Raw genomic sequence first — 21121 nt, forward strand, 5'->3', positions numbered from 1 at the left:
CAGGAAGGATGGCAGATCAGAGAAGAAGGCCCAAGTCTTTGCAGACATCATTGAGCTGCTGATTCAAACAGCCCCAAAGCCCACCTGACCTCTGGATGTTCACGTAAGGGGAAAAAATTCTCTTGTTTAAGTCAATTAGAGTTTCTGTTAGATGCAACCAAAAGCATTGTCACTGAACTGGCCACCTGGAGGGCTGCAGGCTTATGGGGAGGGGGAGACACCTGAAGGGACTTTTTCCTCCCGCTAAAGAATTTCCAAGTTTTCCTTTAGGTGAGAAACTCGGGCTGAGAGCCATGAAAGGATGTGTCCAAGGCCACACAGTGGGGAATCAAGAGCATGCCGGCCTATCAGCCTTCCGGCTAGTGCCTGCTCCACCCCAGCCCCTGCCCTTGAGGTCGAGTCAGCTGTGATGGTGGGGCCTGTGAGGTGGGAGCCTCAAAGTTCTCTGGCCCAAGTTAGCATTTAGTTCTCCTGCTAAGCAAAGGCAAGCGGATATCAGACATACTTGCATCTCTGTGCTGAAATCATGTCCTTGGGAGAAAATATCAAAGTCCCCCAAGCTGTAATCAGGGCGGTTATAGGTAACAACTAATTGCTATAGTTTCTAGACAGATTCATTCTGATTGAAAAGAACTTGTCCAAAGTTCCTTCCCAGGACAACGGAACAGGGCAGACCTCTGAGAGCATAGGCTCGTGTCTGTCACACCAGAGCAGGAAGACCCTCCTCGCCCTGAACTCCTTCCTCCACCCTTGGAGCATGTGTAAGCCAGGCGGCCATATCTCTGTAGGAGGGACCAGGAATGGGCCCAGAGACATCACCTCAACTCCAGAGAGTGCCTGGAAAATGGCTGCCTTCGGGCCATACAGAGCTCCTATCCTTAGAGATCGTCTTCCCCTTGCCCACCTGTGAGAGCTTCCTGAACCTCAAGCATGTGAAGCATTCATTCCTCAAAGAGTTCCTGAGCCCCCAGCTGTGCCAGGTGCTACTCTAGGTGAGGGGTATTCAGCAGTGAATAAGACAAAGTCCCCATGAGTGCAGAGGAAACGGCAGATCAATAAATCAATATGCAATCTAACGTAAGGGGTTGTCAGTGCTATAACAAAATCCAAATCAGAGAACCGGGAGGAGGACTGTCAGGGTGTTTTTCGGAAAGGGTGGTCAAAAACGGCCTCCCTCAGGAGGTGAAACTGTAACAGATGAGCTGAGAAACCTTAATGAATCAAGGAGTCGGCCGTGCAGATATCAGGAGAAGAAGGTTCCAGGTGAGGGAAGCGCAAGCAAAGGTTTGAGCCAGGTTTGAAGACTAACAGGAGTTGTCACTGGAAAGCGATCTGGAGGGAGAGGTGGAGGAGATGAGGTTGGAGAGGTGATAAGGTCAGATCTTGAGGGTCTTGCAGGCCACGAGGAGCACGTTGGCTTTCCCTCTTGTGTGCGATTGGAGCCGTTGGAGGGTTTGGAGCAGAGGAAAGACATGACCCGACGTAGGTTTAAAGAACCACTCTGGCTGCTGTATCCGTGTGAGCTCCCTGTACACAGTAGGTGTTCACTAAACGTCAGGGGTTATTATCACTGTTTTCAGGCTCTTGAGCTCACTGAGAGCAGAAACCTGAATAGAGTCATCTTGCGCCCCCAACATCCGGTACGGAGGACGCTAAGATGCGTGGATAAACAAATGACTCAGGACCCGAATAAATGAGCAAGCAGGAGTGGGTTCTGAGGACGAGACTCAGGCCCCAGAAGAGCGCCAAGACCCACGGTTGCCAAGGTCCCCCACTGAGGCCAGTCACGGCATGAAGGAGGTGTGCTGTTGGCCACGCAGCAGAAAGATCAAGTGAGCACCTGTCTGGGTAAGCACCACTATCAAAGGCCTAAGGACGTGTAGGATGCAGCTGGGCCCCAATTTGGGCTGCAGGAGCCAAAGTGCACCTGCCAAACACCAGGCGCAGGGCAGGCAAACCACATGGGGCACTGGCTTCCAGAATCGCCAGGCCGCCTCCACTTCAGGCTCACCCTGAATCCCCTGGGAGCATCTGGGACAGCACAAAAGAGAACCCCAGAGGGTGCATCCCAGCCAGGCACTGGTGTGCCAATTTTGGGTTCTCAGTCTACTTGGGAGGTGGCAGAGATTGTGGTGGGCTAGGGCAATCATGGAGGGCTTCCTGGAAGAGCTGCAGCCTGGATAGATGGAAAAGATTCAAACTGAAGGTACTGGAGAGCGGGAGTTGCAGACACTGACCCCTGCCTTGCCTCCAGCTGCCCCATGAGCTCTCCCACCTCTGAACCACATCTGATAGCCCTCCCCACTATCTACAGGACAATGCTTTGGCTTTGCATTCAGAGGTCCTGTTTCCAGAAAATGGCCTGAACCTACCCATCTAGGCTTGCCTCTTCCAAGCGGCCACACGCAGGGCACATGTTGTGCCCTAAACACATCATGCATTTTCTATCCCAGCGCCTCTGGTCACACTGTTTGCTCTGTCAGGAATTTCCTTTTTCAGGCCCAATTTCTAAACTACCGCCCATTTTTTAAAGCCCAGCTCCAGTGTCCTGGCTTCAGAGAAGTCTCTACCCTCTGATCCCACATCATACACAGCTGGGAAGAGCTGTATGCCAAGCTGGACTTAGCTGGGTTCTGTCTCTTTGGGGTGACTGTTATGTACCAGTTAGGCCTCTTGTCCTGGTGTAATTATTAGTAGTGTCCCTTTCACTCCCAGATGTGTTCTAGCTAAGGACAAATTACATGGTCACCCTTCATTGTCCCCACACTTCTCTGCCCAACTGAAATCCTTTGGGCAGCAACCACGTTGGCAGGGCAGAGCACGATACTCTGACACATTTGGCTAAAGTCATTCATTTCACACAAGTAATTTTTGAGGTGCACGTGGGGCAAAGCAGCAGACTGAGAGGTCCCTGTCCTCCTGACACATGTTAGATGGGAGAGGAAAAGAAGAAAACGAAGATCACTTCAGAGTTACAAGTGCCATGGAGGCAATCAGGAAGAGAAGGGGAGAAGCAATGCCGAGGGGCAGAGAATGACTTTAGACAGGCTGGGCAGGAAGGGCCTCGGGAGAAGCGTTTGGGGCCAGAAAAGCAAGTGCGAAACCCCTGAGGTCGGAATGTGCTTAGTGTGTTTAATGAGCAGCTTAGAGGCAAGCATGGGGGAAGCGAAGGAAGATCGAGGGGAGATGTTGGCAGGGACCAGAAAATGCTGGAATCTGTCAGCCACAATAAGGAATTAGGATTTTTTTTTCTGTCAATGGAGGGTTTTGGATGGGGGAGTAACATGATCTGAGGGTTTTTTTTTCCCCCCAGACTGAAAAGTTTTTATTTTTTCTTCAAGCAATAGAAGACAAAGTGCCATGAATCCTCTTCTGATTGGACAAAGCCACCTTATGACTGTTTCTCTGTCTAGAAGCAGTGATGTCAGTTACAGCGATGTCATTACAACACCGCCACTGGGACACAGGTCATCAAGACCATCAGAGTTACAGATTTCTTTTCGGAGGTTATCCTCACAGAATATGGTAACAATTTCTAGTCTTAAGTCCTACAAAACCACCTTATTCAAACTACTTCTAAGTTCAGGGTTATATTAACAGCCACAACAACTTAATAACAATCACGAATAGCCACATAGGTTTCCAAATGGTGTAGAAAAATTACACTGATATTCTTGGTAAATGTTCTCAGCTAAAAGCAACAAGCAGGACTGGACAGCTCAATTTCCCCAGTGGATGGAAATGCAGAAGGGGATGCATCGGGGCTGACTTAAAAGCAGCGAAATGAGGGACTTCCGTGGTGGCCCAGTGGTTAAGACTCCATGCTTCCACTGCAGGGGGCATGGGTTCGATCCCTGGTTGGAGAACTAAGATCCTGCATACCGCATGACCAAAACAAAACAAAACAAAACAAAAACAAACAAACAAAGCAGTGAAATGTAAAACAGAGCATAAACTTTCTACATACCCAAAGTCATACCTGGATTGAGGGAACCTCTAAAATTGTAGTGTTCTGTTATGCGTTCTTCTAATTTAAAGAGATGTCACCAGAAAACTACTAGAGCTAATCAATGAATTTGGTAAAGTTGCAGGATACAAAATTAATACACAGAAATCTCTTGCATTCCTGTACACTAACAATGAAAGGGCAGAAAGAGAAATTAAGGAAACAATCCCATTTACCACTACAACAAAAAGAATAAAATACCTAGGAATAAACCTACCTAAGGAGGCAAAAGACCTGTATGCAGAAAACTATAAGACACTCTTGAAAGAAATCAAAGAAGACACAAACAGATGGAAAGATATACTATGTTCTTGGATTGGAAAAATCAATACTGTGAAAATGACTATACTACCCAAAGCAATCTACAGATTCAATGCAATCCCTATCAAATTACCAATGTCATCTTTCACAGAATTAGTACAAAGCCCAGAGACAGGGGCTCCCCTGGTGGTGCTGCAGTTAAGAATCTGCCTACCAATGCAGGGGACATGGGTTCGAGCCCTGGTCTGGGAAGATCCCACATGCCACGGAGCAACTAAGCCCGTGTGCCACAACTACTGAGCCTGCACTCTAGAGCCCACGAGCCACAACTACTGAGCCCACGTGCCACAGCTACTGAAGCCCACGCACCTAGAGCCTGTGTTCCGCAACAAGAGAAGCCACCACAATAAGAAGCCCACGCACCGCAACAAAGACTAGCCCCCACTCACCGCAACTAAAAGAAAGCCCGCACACAGCAACGAGGACTCAATGCAGCCAAAAGTAAAAATTAATTAATTAATTTAAAAAAAAAAGAAAGCCCAGAGATAAACCCACACACCTATGGTCACCTAATCTATGACAAAGGAAGCAAAAATATACAATGGAGAAAAGACAGCCTCTTCAATAAGTGGTGCTGGGAAAACTGGAGAGCTACATGTAAAAAAATGAAATTAGAACACTCCCTAACACCATGCTCAAAAATAAACTCAAAATGGGTTAAAGACCTAAATGTAAGGCCAGACACTATCAAACTCTTAGAGGAAAACATAGGCAGAACACTCTTCGACATAAATCACAGCAACACCTGTTTTGAGCCACCTCCTCGAGTAATGAAAATTAAAACAAAAATAAACAAATGGGACCTAGTGAAACTTAAAAGCTTTTGCACAGCAAAGGAAACCATAAACAAGACGAAAAGACAACCCTCAGAATGGGAGAAAATATTTGCAAACGAAGCAACTGACAAAGGATTAAACTCCAAAATATACAAGCAGCTCATGCAGCTCAACATCAAAAAAGCAAACAACCCAATCAAAAAATGGGCAGAAGACCTAACAAACACATGAAAAGATGCTCAACATCACTAATTATTAGAGAAATGCAAATCAAAACTACAATGAGGTATCACCTCACACCGGTCAGAACAGCCATCATCAAAAAACCTACAAACAGGGCTTCCCTGGTGGCACAGTGGTTAAGAATCTACCTGCCAGTGCAGGGGACACAGGTTCCAGCCCTGGTCTGGGAAGATCCCACATGCCACAGAGCAACTAAGCCCATGCTCCGCAACAAGAGAAGCCACTGCAATGAGAAGCCCGCCCACCACAACAAAGAGTAGCCCCCGCTGGCTGCAACTAGAGAAAGCCTGCACATAGCAACGAAGACCCAATGCAGCCAAAAATTAATTAATTAAAATTTATTTTAAAAAACCTACAAACAATAAATGCTGGAGAGGGTGTGGAGAAAAGGAACCCTCATACACTGTTGGCAGGAATGTAAATTGATACAGCCACTATGGAGAACAGTATGGAGGTTCCTTAAAGAACTAAAAATAGAACTACTATATGACCCAACAGTCCTACCACTGGGCATATACCCAGAGAAAACCATAATTCAGAAAAACACATGCATCCCAATGTTCACTGAAGCACTATTTACAATAGCCAGGGCATGGAAGCAAACTAAATGTCCATCAACAGAGGAATGGATAAAGATGTGGTACATATATACAATGGAATATTACTCAGCCATAAAAAGGAATAAAAATGGATCATTTGTAGAGTCATGGATGGACCTAGAGAGTGTTATACAGAGTAAAGTAAGTCAGAAAGGGAAAAGCAAATATCGTATAATAACACATATATGTGGAATCCAGAAAAATGGTATAGATGATCTTATCTGCAAAGCAGAAATAGAGACACAGACGTAGAGAACAAACGTATGGATACCAAGGGGGAAAGGGGTGGGGTGGGAGGAATTGGGAGACTGGGATTGGCACATATACATTATTGATCCTATGTATAAAATAGACAACTGATGGGGACATACAGTATAGCACAGGGAACTCTTACCTAATGCACTGTGGTAACCTAAATGGGAGGGAAGTCCAAAAGGGAGGGGATATCTGTATGTGTATGGCTGATTCATTTTGTTGTGCAGTGGAGGCTAACATGACATTGTAAAGCCACCACACTCCAATAAAAATTAATTTAAAAAAAAATCTACACGCAGACGTAGAGAATGGACTTGAGGACACGGGGAGTGGGAATGGTAAGTTGGGACGAAGTGAGAGAGTGGCATGGACATATATATCCCACTAGATAGCTAGTGGGAAGCAGCTGCATAGCACAGGGAGATCAGCTCGGTGCTTTGTGACCACCTAGAGGGGTGGGATAGGGAGGGTGGGAGGGAGGCACAAGAGGGAGGGGATATGGGGGATATACGTGTATGTATAGCTGATTCACTTTGTTATAAAGCAGAAACTAACACACCATTGTAAAGCAATTATACTGCAATAAAGATGTTAAAAAAAATCTACAAATTTCCTCAATAGGGTTGACCATCAAAATTTTTAGAAACTGGAATAATCAAATAAAAATAAATTTAAAAAAATAAAAGGAAAAAAATATTAAAAAATTAAAAGATCAGTTGGTGAATCAAAAAAGTTAAGAAGATTCGGGGGCTCCCCTCCCTGCACCTTGCAGGCCCTCCTCCATCCCTGTCTTCCCAGCTGGCTCCAACTTCTCTTGCACGCCCCTGCCGAGAGCAGCCCCCCCCCCTTTATTTTGTGTTAAGGTCTCCCCAGGTCCTCGGGAGCAGAACAGAAGCCCTTCCATGGGAAGGGACCTGGGTATGGTCATTCCCCCAAAATGAGATGGAGACAGCCCAAAAAAACTGTCTTAGGGGGTCTCAGGAGTGGGGCACGGCTAAGCCCCTGTACTAACAGGATCCCATGAGGGTTTGGACCCGGCGAAAGGAGAAGAAAGTAGAGTTGGAGCTAAAGTTAGTCTCCAAGAACACAGCACGAAACAAAACAGTGTGCTATCCCTGTGGGCCCGGAGCTCCTGGTGTCTCTGCTCAGGGGCCCTGTGCTGTCCCCCGTTGCTGAGGGGGACAGGGCACTGGAGCAGAGGGGGCAAAGAGAGCTCCGCCAAGCTAGAGGACAACCCTCCCTCTCTGGAGACAATCGGAGAGGCAAATTCAACAAGAAAGCCTGTCTCCTCAGCTGTTTGTAAAAAACCTTGCTTCTTCAGTTATTTTGTTTCTGAGCTATCACTTTAAAGAAAATAAAAACAAACGTGTGAGATCTCGGCAGGTGGAGAAAGGCCTCACGACCAGAAACACCCCCTCTCCAGCACCCCCAAGCTGGCCGCCTAAAAACAAGTGGAGAGAGGGGAGTTGGGTTCTGTGTGAGTCCAGTGACTGGAGCTCAGGAAGGTAGGCTTCTGGAAGGGACTCCATTACTGCCCCTGCGTTAAGTGCATGCCCAGATATGCCAGCGTGGCAGAGTTCCTGGGGTTTGGGGAGCTCTTGTGCATTGGCAGGTGGCCCACCTGGGTTCACAGGCAGTTCTTGAGGTCCTTATAGACCTGGGAGCAGGCAACAAGGTCGCTGGCAACCTGGGTGAAACTCATGAGAAGGGCGATGACCAGACACAGGTAGGACACAGACCTTCAAAAGTCAGTAGCAGGTCGGGAGGTAGGACCAACACAGGGGTAAGAAGAGCAGTGTGATCACAAAGAATGCACTGCCCACTGCTTCATGTCCTTGACCTCACCCCATGCCCATTCTGCTAGATGCCCAACAGTCTATTAGCCTGGCCTGTGGTCCTGAGGTCCTGGAATGTCCAAGTCTGGCTGACCAAATGCACCCACTTCCTCTTGGGTGACAAGACTCAGCTTGCCACAGACAGGTGTGGGGTCAGCATAAGTATGAAGCCTGGCATGCTGTGGCCTTGAAGGAGTAGGCCTCAAAGAGGCACTGGTCCTCCTAGTGATGACCTGTGGGTGCCCATGTAAAAAATGGGTGGTGGGGCTTCCCTGGTGGCGCAGTGGTTGAGAGTCCGCCTGTTGATGCAGGGGACGCGGGTTTGTGCCCCAGTCCAGGAAGATCCCACATGCTGCGGAGCAGCTGGGTCTGTGAGCCATGGCCACTGAGCCTGCGTGTCCGGAGCCTGTGTTCCGCAACGGGAGAGGCCACAACAGTGAGAGGCCCGCGTACCGCAAAAAAAAAAAAAAAATGGGTGGAAGGCCATGATCAAAGACAGGTCCAGGGCCATGAAGATGATGGTAGTACCTGTCCACAGCGCTGGGTGCTTGGGTAGACACTGTGGCATGTGACAGTCATGTGATGCATGGAGCCTACATGGAAACAGAAGAGCGTGGCCATGAAGGCCACAATCTCGGAGCTGAGTCCACTGAAGTCCAAAGGGGTCAGAGTACATGGAACAGAAAGCAGACAGCAGAGTGCCATGGCTGGCCTAAGCCCAGGTCCCCAGGAGGCAGAAAGGAGTCTTGTGTAGGGGCCAGGTCCCAGGGCAGGACTTAGCCAGACTGGAACCCATAGGGCCTAGGAGGGGCCTCTGTGGGCCACCTTGCTAGGCCTTGCCTGGCTCTGTGGGGCCTATCCCAGAGCAGGTAGTACTGCAGGGGGTTGGGCCACAGGTCCTCTTTAATAATCTGGGCAACCCTGTCGGCCTCCGGGAGGCTGTGCTTTGAGAACCAGCTGAAGAAGCTGTGGATGGTGTCCCGGTTCCTGTGTACCAGAGTTGGAGGTTCCTGGCCCCAGTGCCAGCAAATGCGACTTGCAATTGACACCACCCGGCCTAAGGATCTGCACTCATACTTCTTCACTATCACCTTGTTCCGGAAGTAGGGGTTGCTCCAAAAACTGAACTTGAACTTGCAGCCCGTCCTGGCGTGCCTGTGCTCCCTCACTTCCAAATTCATCAGGTAGCAGAGCATGTCTTCGCCTCGGGGGCTGATCATGGCTGACAGCTGCGGGTGGTTCAGGAAGGTGGTGACCCAGAAGCCAGGAATATTCTGGATGATGAAGCTCCTTCGGGCTAGGTGCAACCGGTGCATGCGCCCAAACCTGCGCTCCAGCCGCAGGTAGGCCCTGCCTGCCTGGGCACTCACGGCCTCCAGCTCCCACTGGATGGCTTCCAGCGGGTCCACAACTGGGCCACCAAAGTTCAGGGGCCCCGGGCCTTGCTGCGCCTCCGCTCCCACCTCCAGCTTCTCCCCCCGCACCAGCTTCTCGGCCACCTCCATCTCCTCTCCCACAGGCTGCTTCCCCACCTCCCGTTCCGCCTCCTCCATGAAGATGGCGCCCTCCCCAGTCGTCACTTCCTCTGCCTTCCCGCCGGCTCCAGCCCGAGCCTCCCACCCTTCTGCGCCACAGGTTTCTGGGCCCCCGTCCCCGAAAAGGCCGTTTTCTGGGCTCAGGCCAGTGGCCGCGGAGGCCGCTTCCCGGCCCCCCGGGGAAGGTAGGATGGTCCCTGGGCGGGCTGCGGGGTCGGGATACCCGCGTCCCCCAGCCTCTTGGGCCCCAGACGCGGTGACCGGGCGCGCGGCGGTTTCCAGGCCCCCCGCACCCTCGTCCGCCATCACCTGCGGGAGCCTCTGGCCTGGAGGGGCTCGGGGCGCGCGGGCGATACTGCGGGTTCAGCGAGAGGGGCGGCTGGAGGGCTGGCAGCGACCCCAGCGGGACCGCGGGTAGTAGGCAGGGAGGCCCGATTTTCTCCTACGGGGCTCGCCCCGCCCCTTGCGCCCCGACGCTTTTACGGATGTGATTCGCAAGGGTTCCCCGGCTGTCTTGGGACTAGGCGCCTGGTGGAGTGGCAGGGGGCTGCCCGGTGGGGATGCGACTGCGGGCGCCCAGACAGAACTGGGAGTCGGCGGTGGAAATGGGGTGAAGTGCAGGGGTGTACCAAGCAGCGAACAGCTCTGAGCAGGCGCCCAGGATCAGGCCCAACCCCAGAGCCACCACGCCAGGCAATTACTGTTCCCCGCATCTGCGGTGGACAGGTGGGAGTCGGCTGATGCCCACACTCGACTGTGGCTTCGGGGCAGCTTTCACAGGATAAATTACTCAGGCATATGCAGAGGACCCAAGAGGTATCCTTTGCAGAGGCTGACTAGACTGAAACTTGCATAGTAATTGTCAGGCACACAGAGGTGCTCAAAATATTTGTGGGGAAAGGCAGAAACAAGGTCTGAGTAGAAGGATCTAAGGGCGAGGGAAGATCCCAAATGCTGCCAACCAGGAAGCAAGTGGGCCTCTGCCTGGTTTCCCTGAACGAGCTGGATCTTCCTGGGCTGACAGGCTGAAGGGTGGACATGGCTTCACCTCGTCCTAGGCCTAGGGGCTACCCCTTTCTCTGCTCCAGACATTTCACAAATGTGAACTCTAGTCTGAAGTGCAGGGTCTGTGCACAGATAGTAAGAGCCTGGATGGACCAGCCCCCGCAGCCCTGATCCTGCAAGTGCACCTGCACTCCTGTGATCTCAGCTCCCAAACTTGTGGCCCATGGAGGTCAATACACCCAATACCCCACCCGCTCACCTGGAAGTCCTTGCCACCTCCTCCAGAAGGCCTTCAGCTTCCTCCCATCCAATGGAAAAGATAGCTTTGAGCCCCCAGACCCACTCCTGGGTATGCATCCCCTAGAGGGCAAGGTGGATTCTCTTGGGGCCCTAGCAGGGATCCAACCCACTGGGGTGGACAGTTAGTCAAGTAAACAGAAGGCCAAAGAGATGAACAGCCAGCCCACTGCCTTTGTACATAAAGCACCTGTTACACACATTAACACTTAACGTCCCATAAATTCTTGGGCTGGTCTCTGCAGTGATTTGCACTGCTTGGCTATGAACACTGGCTCCAGACCCCAGAAAGGCAAGCTCAGTCTGAGCCCTGGACAGGAGGATCTCAGTACAAAGGATGGGGCCCGGAATAGTGATGACTATCTTCACTGGAGACTGGCCAAGCAACATCAGGTGAAGCCATAATGGCCTTTCAAGAGTCTGTCTGAACCAAATGGGTAGGCACGAGTGTGGTCAAGGTTAGGTCCTAGCTCTGTCACTTACCAGCTGTGCGCCTTGGGCAATGGATGACATTTTTTTCTTGGACAACCAGCATCCATTCCTCATCCTAACAGTACCCCAAATTTCCTTTGAGAAACTACTCCAACCCTTGTCTCAGCCTTGTCATCACTGGCCTATAGTGACTGGTTTTGGGATGGCACACAATGCCATCACGGCCAATGAGACAGGAGACGCTTACGTGAATAAAGGACTCCTCTCTCCCAGAAAGGGTCCCTCTCCATTGTGGTCAGCACTGTGTGAAAATGACTGGAATTATGGCAGCATTCTTCTACATAAAGGGACAAACCATTTGGAAGGGCTGGAGGATGAAGTCACAACTGCACAAGATAGGGCAAACACAGGAATGCTAAGGCCAACCATGTTTGAGCTGCTGGATCAATATTAACCTCAAGACTGCACTTCATCTGGCATTTTCAGTGACATGAAATTTCACCATTTAAGCCAATTTGGTTTTTCTGACTCTTGCACCCAAAAATATTAAGTGGTGGCATGATGCCACTTACCTCAAAGATCTTTAATATCAAAGTGCAAAGTTTGTAGGTGCTAATGTGAAAGGTTGTTACTGTCTGCCCTATACTCATCATCCCCTTGGATGCTAAAGATGTCTGGATTCCAGTTCTTCTTCAAGCTCTCTCCTACCCCTTCCCAATCAAACAGGTTCACAACTTCCAAACACATCATTCAGAAGTTTTTAATAAACAACTTCATTATAAAAACTTTTTTGAAAATGTAATTCTGCAAAACATTGAAAAATCTACTTTAACAAAGATAGGCCCTGTGCATTTTCTAATGGCACTTATATTTTACAATTAAAAACCTTGTTTTATATAAAGCCAAAAATACTCCAAGAGGTTATTCACTGTGTTTACAAAGTGCTAGAAGGTTTTGTCTTGTATTTTTCTCTCTTTAAATAATCTGGCGTTCCGAAAGAGTGGCTCCAAAGCCTTGACCACTGGGAAGGAGGGAGGGAGGTGTATGAGAAGTGGTGTTTCAGGAGTTCTAGTGCCAAACAGTAGGAGGTGGAGAGGTGCACTATGGGGAGAACCCGCTAAGGAAGGAAGCTCACACCCGAAGAAACTGAACTGGAATGCTTCTTCCAAACCCCTCCATAGAGGCACTAGATTATGATGGTGGATCCTTCTCCTGTCACACCAGTACACCCCTTTCCCTCGCCACAGACCCTACTCTCCAGTGGTGAGGTTACAGCCAATTCCTTCCACAGCAGGTTCAGAGTTCCAGGAGAGGCCAGGGTGGGGTCCCAGAGGAATCTGGACTTTTCTGGCCAACACCTGCCTAAGGCAAAGTTTCTTATTACATAAATATCCTTGTTAAAAAGCAAAATATTGATCCTGTACAATATAAACTGTTAAAAAAAAATCGTGCTTAAAAACAGCTCCTAGATAAAGAGGAGGTGGAGAGAGGGTGAAGAAAACAGCTACCAAAAAGAAGGGGGGTGGGGACTTAAAGGGCTACTAGGGGAAAGTTTAGGGCAGTGAGAGAATTTCAACTTAGGACAATATCTACGAGCAAAAGAAGTAATCACACCTGCTTCCCAGATTTCCATTAACAAAATGCCATTGTAAAAGGGTGAGGGAAAAAACCTCATTGTTATTCCTTTCCCTACCTCTCACATCTCTAAGATGTGCACAGATCCTCTGAGCTGACACAACTGGGCATGCTATCCCCTGGCCCCCAGGACTGCACTCAACCCTGACCAGCTACTGTGCAGAGGGGGAGTTGCCTGCCACTGTTCAAGGCAGCTCATGCTGACAGAGGTTGGAGGTGGTGGGGGAAGGGAACATCACCCCTTTTCCTGGTCCCCGTTTGGTCTCTGCCAACATGCCGTGGCTCCTGTCCTGGGCAGAAACCCCTAGGCTCTCATGGCCTCAGTAAGGGTACTGAAGTGGGTTTGGTACTGAGTAGGATAAAGCTATTCTTATCCTTTGAACAACCAGGCCAATATGGACTTTTTTCTTTTTTTAAATTTTGGGGAGGTTTAAGAAATGGCTGGGTGTCTATGGTCCAAAAAAAAAAAAAAAGGTGAAGGCAAATGTTCCTCTGCACCAGCAAAGTTCACAGTGATAGGAAAATTCCTTGTGGGTGGGAAGGGCATTGAAGGAAGAAGAAAAGAGGAACAGGACGGAAGGAAGAAGTGAGGGGAGTAGGGGCAAGGCCCCAGTTACAAGGTTTTAAATAGTTGCTTTGCCTGTCCTATGAGTTTCCCAGCATCACTAATGGGGGAGAGTATTCAAGGAAGGGACAGGAAAGAGCAAAGAGGAGGCGACGCTTCTAACAGCCCAAGACTTTATATTCTGTGGCCAGAGGCCCATTTGCCTCTGTAAACGAAAGATGCAGGGAAGGTGGCAGGGAGGGGTGAGGGTTGCTGGGTCTAGTGATGAAGATCAGAGACGACAAGGAGAATGGCAGCAGAGTCCTGTTTGGATCCTCACATACCATTTCCTATACACGAGTCCCAATAACATGCACAGCATGCAGGAGGTGGCTGCGTACCAAGGGGACGCTTTTAAAAGTAAACCTTAATTAGTCCCTGGGACTCACTGAAACTAATTTTTAGAAGCAAATCACCTACTCTGATTCTAATCTTGCCAGACACCTTTATATCTGGTTTTGTCTTTTTTTTAAAAAGGTATCCCAAACTAGCCTGCCTAAATTAAAACATGCTTATTCACTCCACATTGCTTCCAATCAAGGGCCAGGGAGCTACATTATAAGGCTTTCACCTCAAAGGAAGAGTACTGGCCTGGGCTGAAGCAGAAGCCTGGGTCTTGGACCTGCTCAGTTCCTGATGATAAACCAAAGTGATTTCTAGACAGAAGGGGGAGGGGGGGAGGACTGGGAAGAGGCTGAGGCAGTTCCTCGGTAGTTTGTCCTGAAACCCTAGTGGAGAAGCCAGTACGAGGCACCTGCTGAGAGAAGTGCCCAGAAACTGCTGGCTGCATCTGTAGGAGTTAACAGTAAAGAGGTAGGAGTGTGTTTCTGAATCAGAGTGGAAGTGTCTCAAGAGGGCCCCACACTGGTGGTCCCTGAGCTGCCTCCCTTCCACGAGTGGGAAGAGCGAAGCCCATGCAGAACTGAGATGAAGCAGGGATGGGGTTCAGCTGGGCAAGAGCTGTGCTATCTGTGGCAGGGAGCCCCACAAGTCAGAAGAGAAGAACTAATCATTTGTTGCAAGAAACTTGCTGAGTACTGGGGGCAAAAGTGAGAGGGGCCACAAAAGGAAGATGGAAGTTCTTTGATGGAGAGCAGAGAAGCCTAGGCACAGTGGGCCTGAGTCCACGGGACTGCAAAGTGGGAGAGAGGAGGAACACTGTAGAGAAGAAAAAAGTTTGGTATGGGAGGCAATGATGTACACCCAGAGATTAGGACTCAACTATCTGCCCAGTCCTAACTTTCTGAAAACTCTTCTTCCAACAATTCCACAACTTCCTGGAAAAGAGACAGGAGAGAGACAAATGAGGTCTCACCCTCTCCTTTGCTATCCACACCAGCCTAGAACCGGAGTCCCTCATTCCAAGACTAATGATAAAAGCTCATGACATTCAGGGTGGGGATTAGAGAATTGGGGCGGGAGGTGATGGAAGTGGGCATGCCTTTCATTTCTTCCCCTCTCCAGTTCAAAAGGAGGATGAGGGGGTCATGATGTACTTGGAGAAAAACAGAATTGCAGACCTGTGAGAAAACCGCTCCAATCTTCTTGCCTGTCTCCTGTGGACTCTGCCGACGAAGGCAGGAACAGACACAGTCATGGAAGATGGCAGAGACTGAAGCAGTCCAAAGTCAGTTTATTTCCCCACAGGGGAAAAATATGACCTCAAGTGAAGAGAAGTCAGTGAGACCCGACTCCGCCTTGTAAACAGGGCTCCAGTCAACACCAGGTACCAAATGGTTCCGGCTGGTGCCAACTGGAATGGACTGGTGGGAATGGATTCACGGTGTGTAAACAATGTTCACTGCAATCATTCTAAGGCTATACAGCTCAGCAAGGGAGGTGAAATGGTGTGTCTGAGGCGACTGTGTAAACGGTACCGTTGCTGGAAAACACTGAAAATGGAGGTGCTAGGACAGGAGGGATGGAGGTGATGGGAAGAACAGAGGCCCTCTCTCCTGCCTGTTGGTTGGAAGCAGGCAATGGACCCGCTGCAGCAGGGCCTGACCAACTGCTGTGGGGTCTGCAGGCTGGGACCAGAAGACGGGCTTCTTGGGCTATTTCTCTCGAGGTCATCCAAAGTAAAACCCTCTGTGTCTCCGAGACCTCTCCCTTCTCCAAAGAGGAGGAGGTTCTGATGCTTTGGAGAGGGAGAGGGCTAGGTGTGGCTCCCGATTCAGATTAAAAAAAAAAAAAGTAAAAATACCTGAAGTCCTATTGTATGAAATCTTTTCATGGGGTTGGGGCTCAAGGCTCCTCCTGGAACTGATCCTGGAGCCCAAGCCCCCAAACCAAGTGCTCCATACAGATACTGAAATTTTTCTTTTTGAACTCAGCTCTGAAAGCTCAGCTGCCTTCATGGGGGATGCATATGGGGTAGATACTGAGACTCCCTGACAGAGCCAAGACTGAGCTGAGGTCCTCCTTGGGGCTACTGGAATGCCTGGTGGAAACGAGGCAGGGTGGTGGTGCTCAGGCCAGAGGTGAAGACAGGAGGCAAGGAGTGCAGAGGCCCAAAGTTCAGCGGTCCCCCAGCTCCCGGGGAATCTTGAGGCTGAGCTTGCAAAGTGGTGAGCAGGGGCTGCGCCTCGGCCTGGGAGTAGCCCATGACCAGGCCTCCTGTGGCCCCGGGTGGGTTACATGGGGGCAGGTTGAGAGGAAGAAAGCCCAGTAAGTGGGAGAAGTCCACATTAGCAGCGCAGAGGGCCTCAGAGAGGTTGGCGGGGCTCTTGGTGAGCAGTGCTTCATCTAGGAGGGCCGCAGCTGCCGCCGGCTGAGGTGAGGCGGGCTGGGGTTCAGCGGATGAGAGAGACAGGCTTCCAGGAAGCTCCGCCAGAAAACTATCCACCTCCACTTTGGGCAATTTGTCGGGCAAGTATGAGGTAGATCCAAGCTGGTATTTTGGAGGAAGCTGAGCTGGGGAAGAGATAGGTGAGGACTCCAGAGGGTAGCTCATACCCATGGGCAGCGTGTTGTGCACCAGGGAGTGTGGCACGCCCGCACTGGGCATGGTAGGGATGTGGGCACCATACATGCCCATGGGCAACATGCCAGGGAAGGCCTTGGCCCCCATCACGTCCCGAGAGGCCATGCACAGCACAGGGCTCAGCTCTTCCTTCACATTGACCGTGGAGCTGCAGCTGAGTAGGCCTAACATGTCCACTGGCTCTGTCTTGATCTTGAGCAGCTCTTGCGAGTGACTCTTCTTGACATGACGTGTCAGGTGGTCTTTGCGGCCAAATCGCTGGGCACAGTACTGGCACAGGAAGTCTTTCCGGCCTGTGTGGACCACCAGGTGCCGCCGCACATCCTTACGAGTATAGAACCGCCGGTCACAGTGGTCACAGGGGTGCTTCTTCTCCTTGGTGCCACCTGCTACCCGGCGTGAGTGGGCCTTCAGGTGCTCTAGCAGGGCCTGGGTACTCTCGAAGGTCTGCAGGCACACCTTGCAGCTGAGGTCACCACTGCTGGCGGCATGCATGGCCAGGTGGCGCCGGTAGCCCAGCTTTGTATTGTAATTCTTACCACACTCAGAACAGTGGAGGGCCTCTTTGTTGGGGTCATGGGTCTGCAGGTGGTTCCGCAGATGATCCTTGCGGTGAAACATCTTATCACAGTACATGCACTGGTGGGGTTTCTGGGCTGAGTGAGTGGCCATGTGCCTGGAGATAGGGATGGAGGACAGAGGAGAAAGAAATGAGATCACAAGGGCTGGCTAGACAACTGAGTTGTCCACTAACAGGCAATCAGACACAAAAACTATGGTACAGCCATGCAATGGAATGGAATACCACGCCAACTGTATTCTATAGATATCCCTGACCACCTGCAAAATCATGTACTGCTATTCTTTGCAGCACTGATTTTAGTGGCAAAAAATCAGGAACAATCTAAATGTCCATCAATAGGGAATTGATTAAGTTATTCTATGTCCATAAAATGACTCAACTTTTTTTTTTTTTCTGGCCATGAGGCTTGTGGGATCTTCGTTCCCCGATCAGGGATCGAACCTGGGTCCTCAGCAGTGAAAGCACAGAGTCCTAACCACTGGACCACCAGAGAATTCCCAACTCAACTTTTTAAAATAATGGCAGCTTTATACGTACCACAGGTAACAAGCTCCTAGATACACTTAAGTCAAAAAAACCCATGAGACAGAATAGTGCCTATGGAATGGTACTATACATATGAAAAGAGGGAAGATATATGTATGTTTGCTTGTATGAGCTTAAAATATTTCTGGAAGGCTACACAAGAAACTGACAACACTGGCTACCTATGGGGAGAAGAAATGGGCAGCTTTTATGGGTGTGATGGAGAATTTTCATTATATACCTTTTGAATTTTGAATGCATTTCCTTTGCAAAAAAAAGTGTATTTATAAAAATTTAAATGACACAATAAAGGGAAAATGAAATGTATCTAAACTTCCTGATCTGGAACAATATCCGAAGATATAGGGAGCCAAGTCAAAAAAGGAAGTTCAGTATAGTGTGTGTAATACAATCCCCTGTGAAAATAAAGAAGGAAGGGAATACACGTTTGAATGTCTCAACAAGGACATACAAGAAACTGCCTTTGGGGAGGAGAACAGTGGCTTTGAGTGTGACAATTCATTTTTCACTGCATGTCCATTGGTACCATTTAAATTGTTTGCCACACAAAGCAGCAACATTTAATTTTAGCATATGTGCTGCCGAAGCGAGCACAGCAGCAACATTTAAAAACTTTTTTTTAGTGATCTGGCACCTCAGTGTCCCTTGGTTTGCTCCTGCTCCTTTCTGTCTGGAAAGCAGCTCAGAATCCAGGAACTGCAATCCAGAGCTCCACAGTACATTCAGAATCAACTCAGCAAGACTTTGGAGTCCCATGGTTTGCAAGCCCTGTGTGAGATGTGTGATTAACGTTGTTCTCCCTAAGAGGCTGAAGCACAGGGCAGCCCCACCCACCAGTCAGTAAGTGGCAGAGGCTGCATTTAAACACAGACCTTCTTGAGACCCAGGTTCACTTAGGTATGCCACTGCTGTCTCTAGCACAGCACCCAGTGATTCTTATCAATCGTACCCATTACCCTCATGCTATGTGTGAATGCTCACACCTATGAGGGTTACTATTAACCTCCTGTGACACAACTGGCATGAAAACGTATGAGAGGGAGATGCTGAGTGATCCACAGTCTATTTCCCTCATTTTGAAGGTGAGGAAACAAAGGCCCAGAGAGGTTTAGTAATTCACCTAAAATACAGTGACTAAGGGTGGAGTCAAGGCTCCTGTCTCCTGGCCCAGGACCTTTCCTGTAGCCTCCCACTGACACTCAGACTGTCACTAAGAAAGTCTAAGAGGACAGCCCCAACTGGAATTCACCTAAGACAGAGGAGCACACAGAATCAAAGCATTCCTGAGGACAACAGAACTGTCATGAGGGCAATCCTGGCCACACGCTACCCTGTTACCTGTTTTAGTTCCTTCCTATCAACTGTTTTCCAGACAAGGAACTGAGGCTTTCTGTGGTCATCTTGTCCTTGTATTTACTCATTTACTGTCTGTCCCTGCTACTAGACAGTAAACTCAAGGAGGGCCAGCACCCCCATCTGTCTGGCTCACTATTCTGTCCGTATCACTGAACACTGTGCCTGGTATGTGGCAGGAGATCAATAAATAATAGTCAAGAGATGAATGACTGTGCATCAGGGAAGTCTACATTATTGGTAAAGGGCATGTTCATGGTCCTCTGACGGAAAGGCAAGGATAAAATCAAAATTATGTCCGAGCGGGCCCCCCTCCCTTCAAAGCTGCTCTGTCATTATCTGCTTTACACCAGGGCTTTCACATTCCATTTCACTTTAAGTAGGGGTTCTTGGGCTTAGAAGTTTCAGGAAATCTTCCAACCCAGAGGACACCAGGGACTCTACAGAGACATAAGTAATCATCTGAGTGGCATGCTAGTTCAGTAGAAGAGGCACTGCAGGACCTAAGAAGCTATAGACCTTGGGTAAGTTACTTCTCCACTCCGAGCCTGCACTTTAAAATTTACAGATTGGACCTGAGGGTCTCCTTTTCCTTCTTAACTTCTAAAACTGATTCCTAATTTGGGGCTAATATTCTGACCATTACCCGACACAGGTGGGGAAAGTAGCACAGGCGTACCTCAGAGATATTGCAGGTTTGGTTCCAGACCACTGCGATGAAGTGAACATCACAATAATAGGAGTCACATGAATTTTTTGGTTTCCTAGTGCATATAAAAGTTATGTTTACACTATACTGTGGTCTATTAAGTGTGCCATAGCATTATGTCTAAAAAACCAATGTATATACTTAATTAAAAAATACTTTATTGCTAAAAAATGCTAGCTATCATCTGAGCCTTCAGCAAACTATAATCTTTTTTTGTGAGAATTACCAAAACATGACATAGAGACATGAAGTGAGCAAATGCTGTTGGAAAACTGGTCCAACTTTCTTGACTGAGAGTTGCCACAAACCTTCAATTTGTAAAAATCGCAGTATCTGAGAAGTACAATAAAGTGAAGTGCAATACAGTGAGGTATACCTGTATTGAAAAAAAAATTCTATCTAGTTTGTTCGTGGCTACCTGATATTGTACCCATCAGATTCTAGTGTTTGAATAAAAAATACCACCATTATTTTTCAGTGAGTGACCTCAAAGGGCTGACGTTCAGGGTACACTTATGGGACAAATTAACCTCTACTCTTCTGCCACAGATAAAGTCCCACACTCAGTGGAGTCTCTCTGGCTTTATCCTCTGGAAACCTCAGGGCAGGAAGAAGTATGGGAGTATCACCTACCTATACAGCTTGTACTTGGAGGCAAACGCCTTGCCACAGTGCAGCTGAGGGCAGCTATACGGTCTCTGCTCTGGATGGGGGAGGCTCTGAGGCCTCAGCTTCTCCCCATTTGAGAAGGGTGTCCCCGAGATTTCACATTGGCACTTCACTTGACTCTCCGCCTCCCGGCCCCGAGGCCTGGGAACTAGTTTCCAGCCCACTTCCTCCTCCTGCTTTGCATCTTGAATCCAGGGGGGTACGCTGGTGAAAAATGTGGTCATGGCAAGGCTAATGGCGAAGGGCCATGTTATTGAGAAAGCCTCCCCATCAGCTCCACAGGGCTCTGTGCTCTGTCACAGCCTCCAACGCAGCCTTCAGAAAACAATCTCTTCACCTGAAACATCAGAACACCTGGTGTTAGGGAGCCCAATACCATGAAAACATGGGCTCTGGAGGCAGAGAGATCCCCGTTCCATCCCAGCCCTTCCACTTAGAAGCCATGTGACTTTCAGCCAATTACTTACTTCCCTGAGCTGTTCCCTCATTTACAAAATGGGCTTAATAATCTCCTACATCATAAGGATCTTTTGAGGATTAAATGAGATAATAAATACAAAGCATTCAGCAGAAGGCTGGGCACCTAGTGCTTAGTGGTAACTATTATTACAAGTACCACCTAGGCTAATAGGAAAACAGGATAATCAGAGGAAGTAAAAGCCCTAAACTCCAGACTTTCCCTTCTAGCTTCACTTTTACATCCTTTCCACTAAATTTAGAAATAGCAGCACCTCC

General features: G+C 49.0%; 2 protein-coding genes across 2 annotated transcripts; both read right to left on the reverse strand.

Moving 5' to 3' along the window:
• Positions 1–8811: 8811 nt before the first annotated feature.
• LOC309832314 (putative testis-specific Y-encoded-like protein 3) lies at positions 8812–9876 on the reverse strand (the record flags this gene model as incomplete). Its single annotated transcript, XM_082669973.1, has 1 exon — positions 8812–9876. One exon carries the CDS (start codon positions 9874–9876, stop codon positions 8812–8814), a length of 1065 nt encoding a protein of 354 aa, XP_082526099.1.
• A 4168-nt stretch (positions 9877–14044) lies between these two features.
• Positions 14045–20610, reverse strand: PLAGL2 (PLAG1 like zinc finger 2; the record flags this gene model as incomplete). The annotated part of the gene is made up of 2 exons (XM_082669608.1): positions 14045–17202; positions 20351–20610. 2 exons carry the CDS (start codon positions 20608–20610, stop codon positions 15972–15974), a joined length of 1491 nt encoding a protein of 496 aa, XP_082525734.1. The 3' UTR covers positions 14045–15971.
• Between the last annotated feature and the right edge of the window lie 511 nt (positions 20611–21121).

Source organism: Grampus griseus, assembly GCF_964374135.1.
Source record: "Grampus griseus genome assembly, chromosome: 14".
Lineage (NCBI taxonomy): Eukaryota > Metazoa > Chordata > Mammalia > Artiodactyla > Delphinidae > Grampus > Grampus griseus.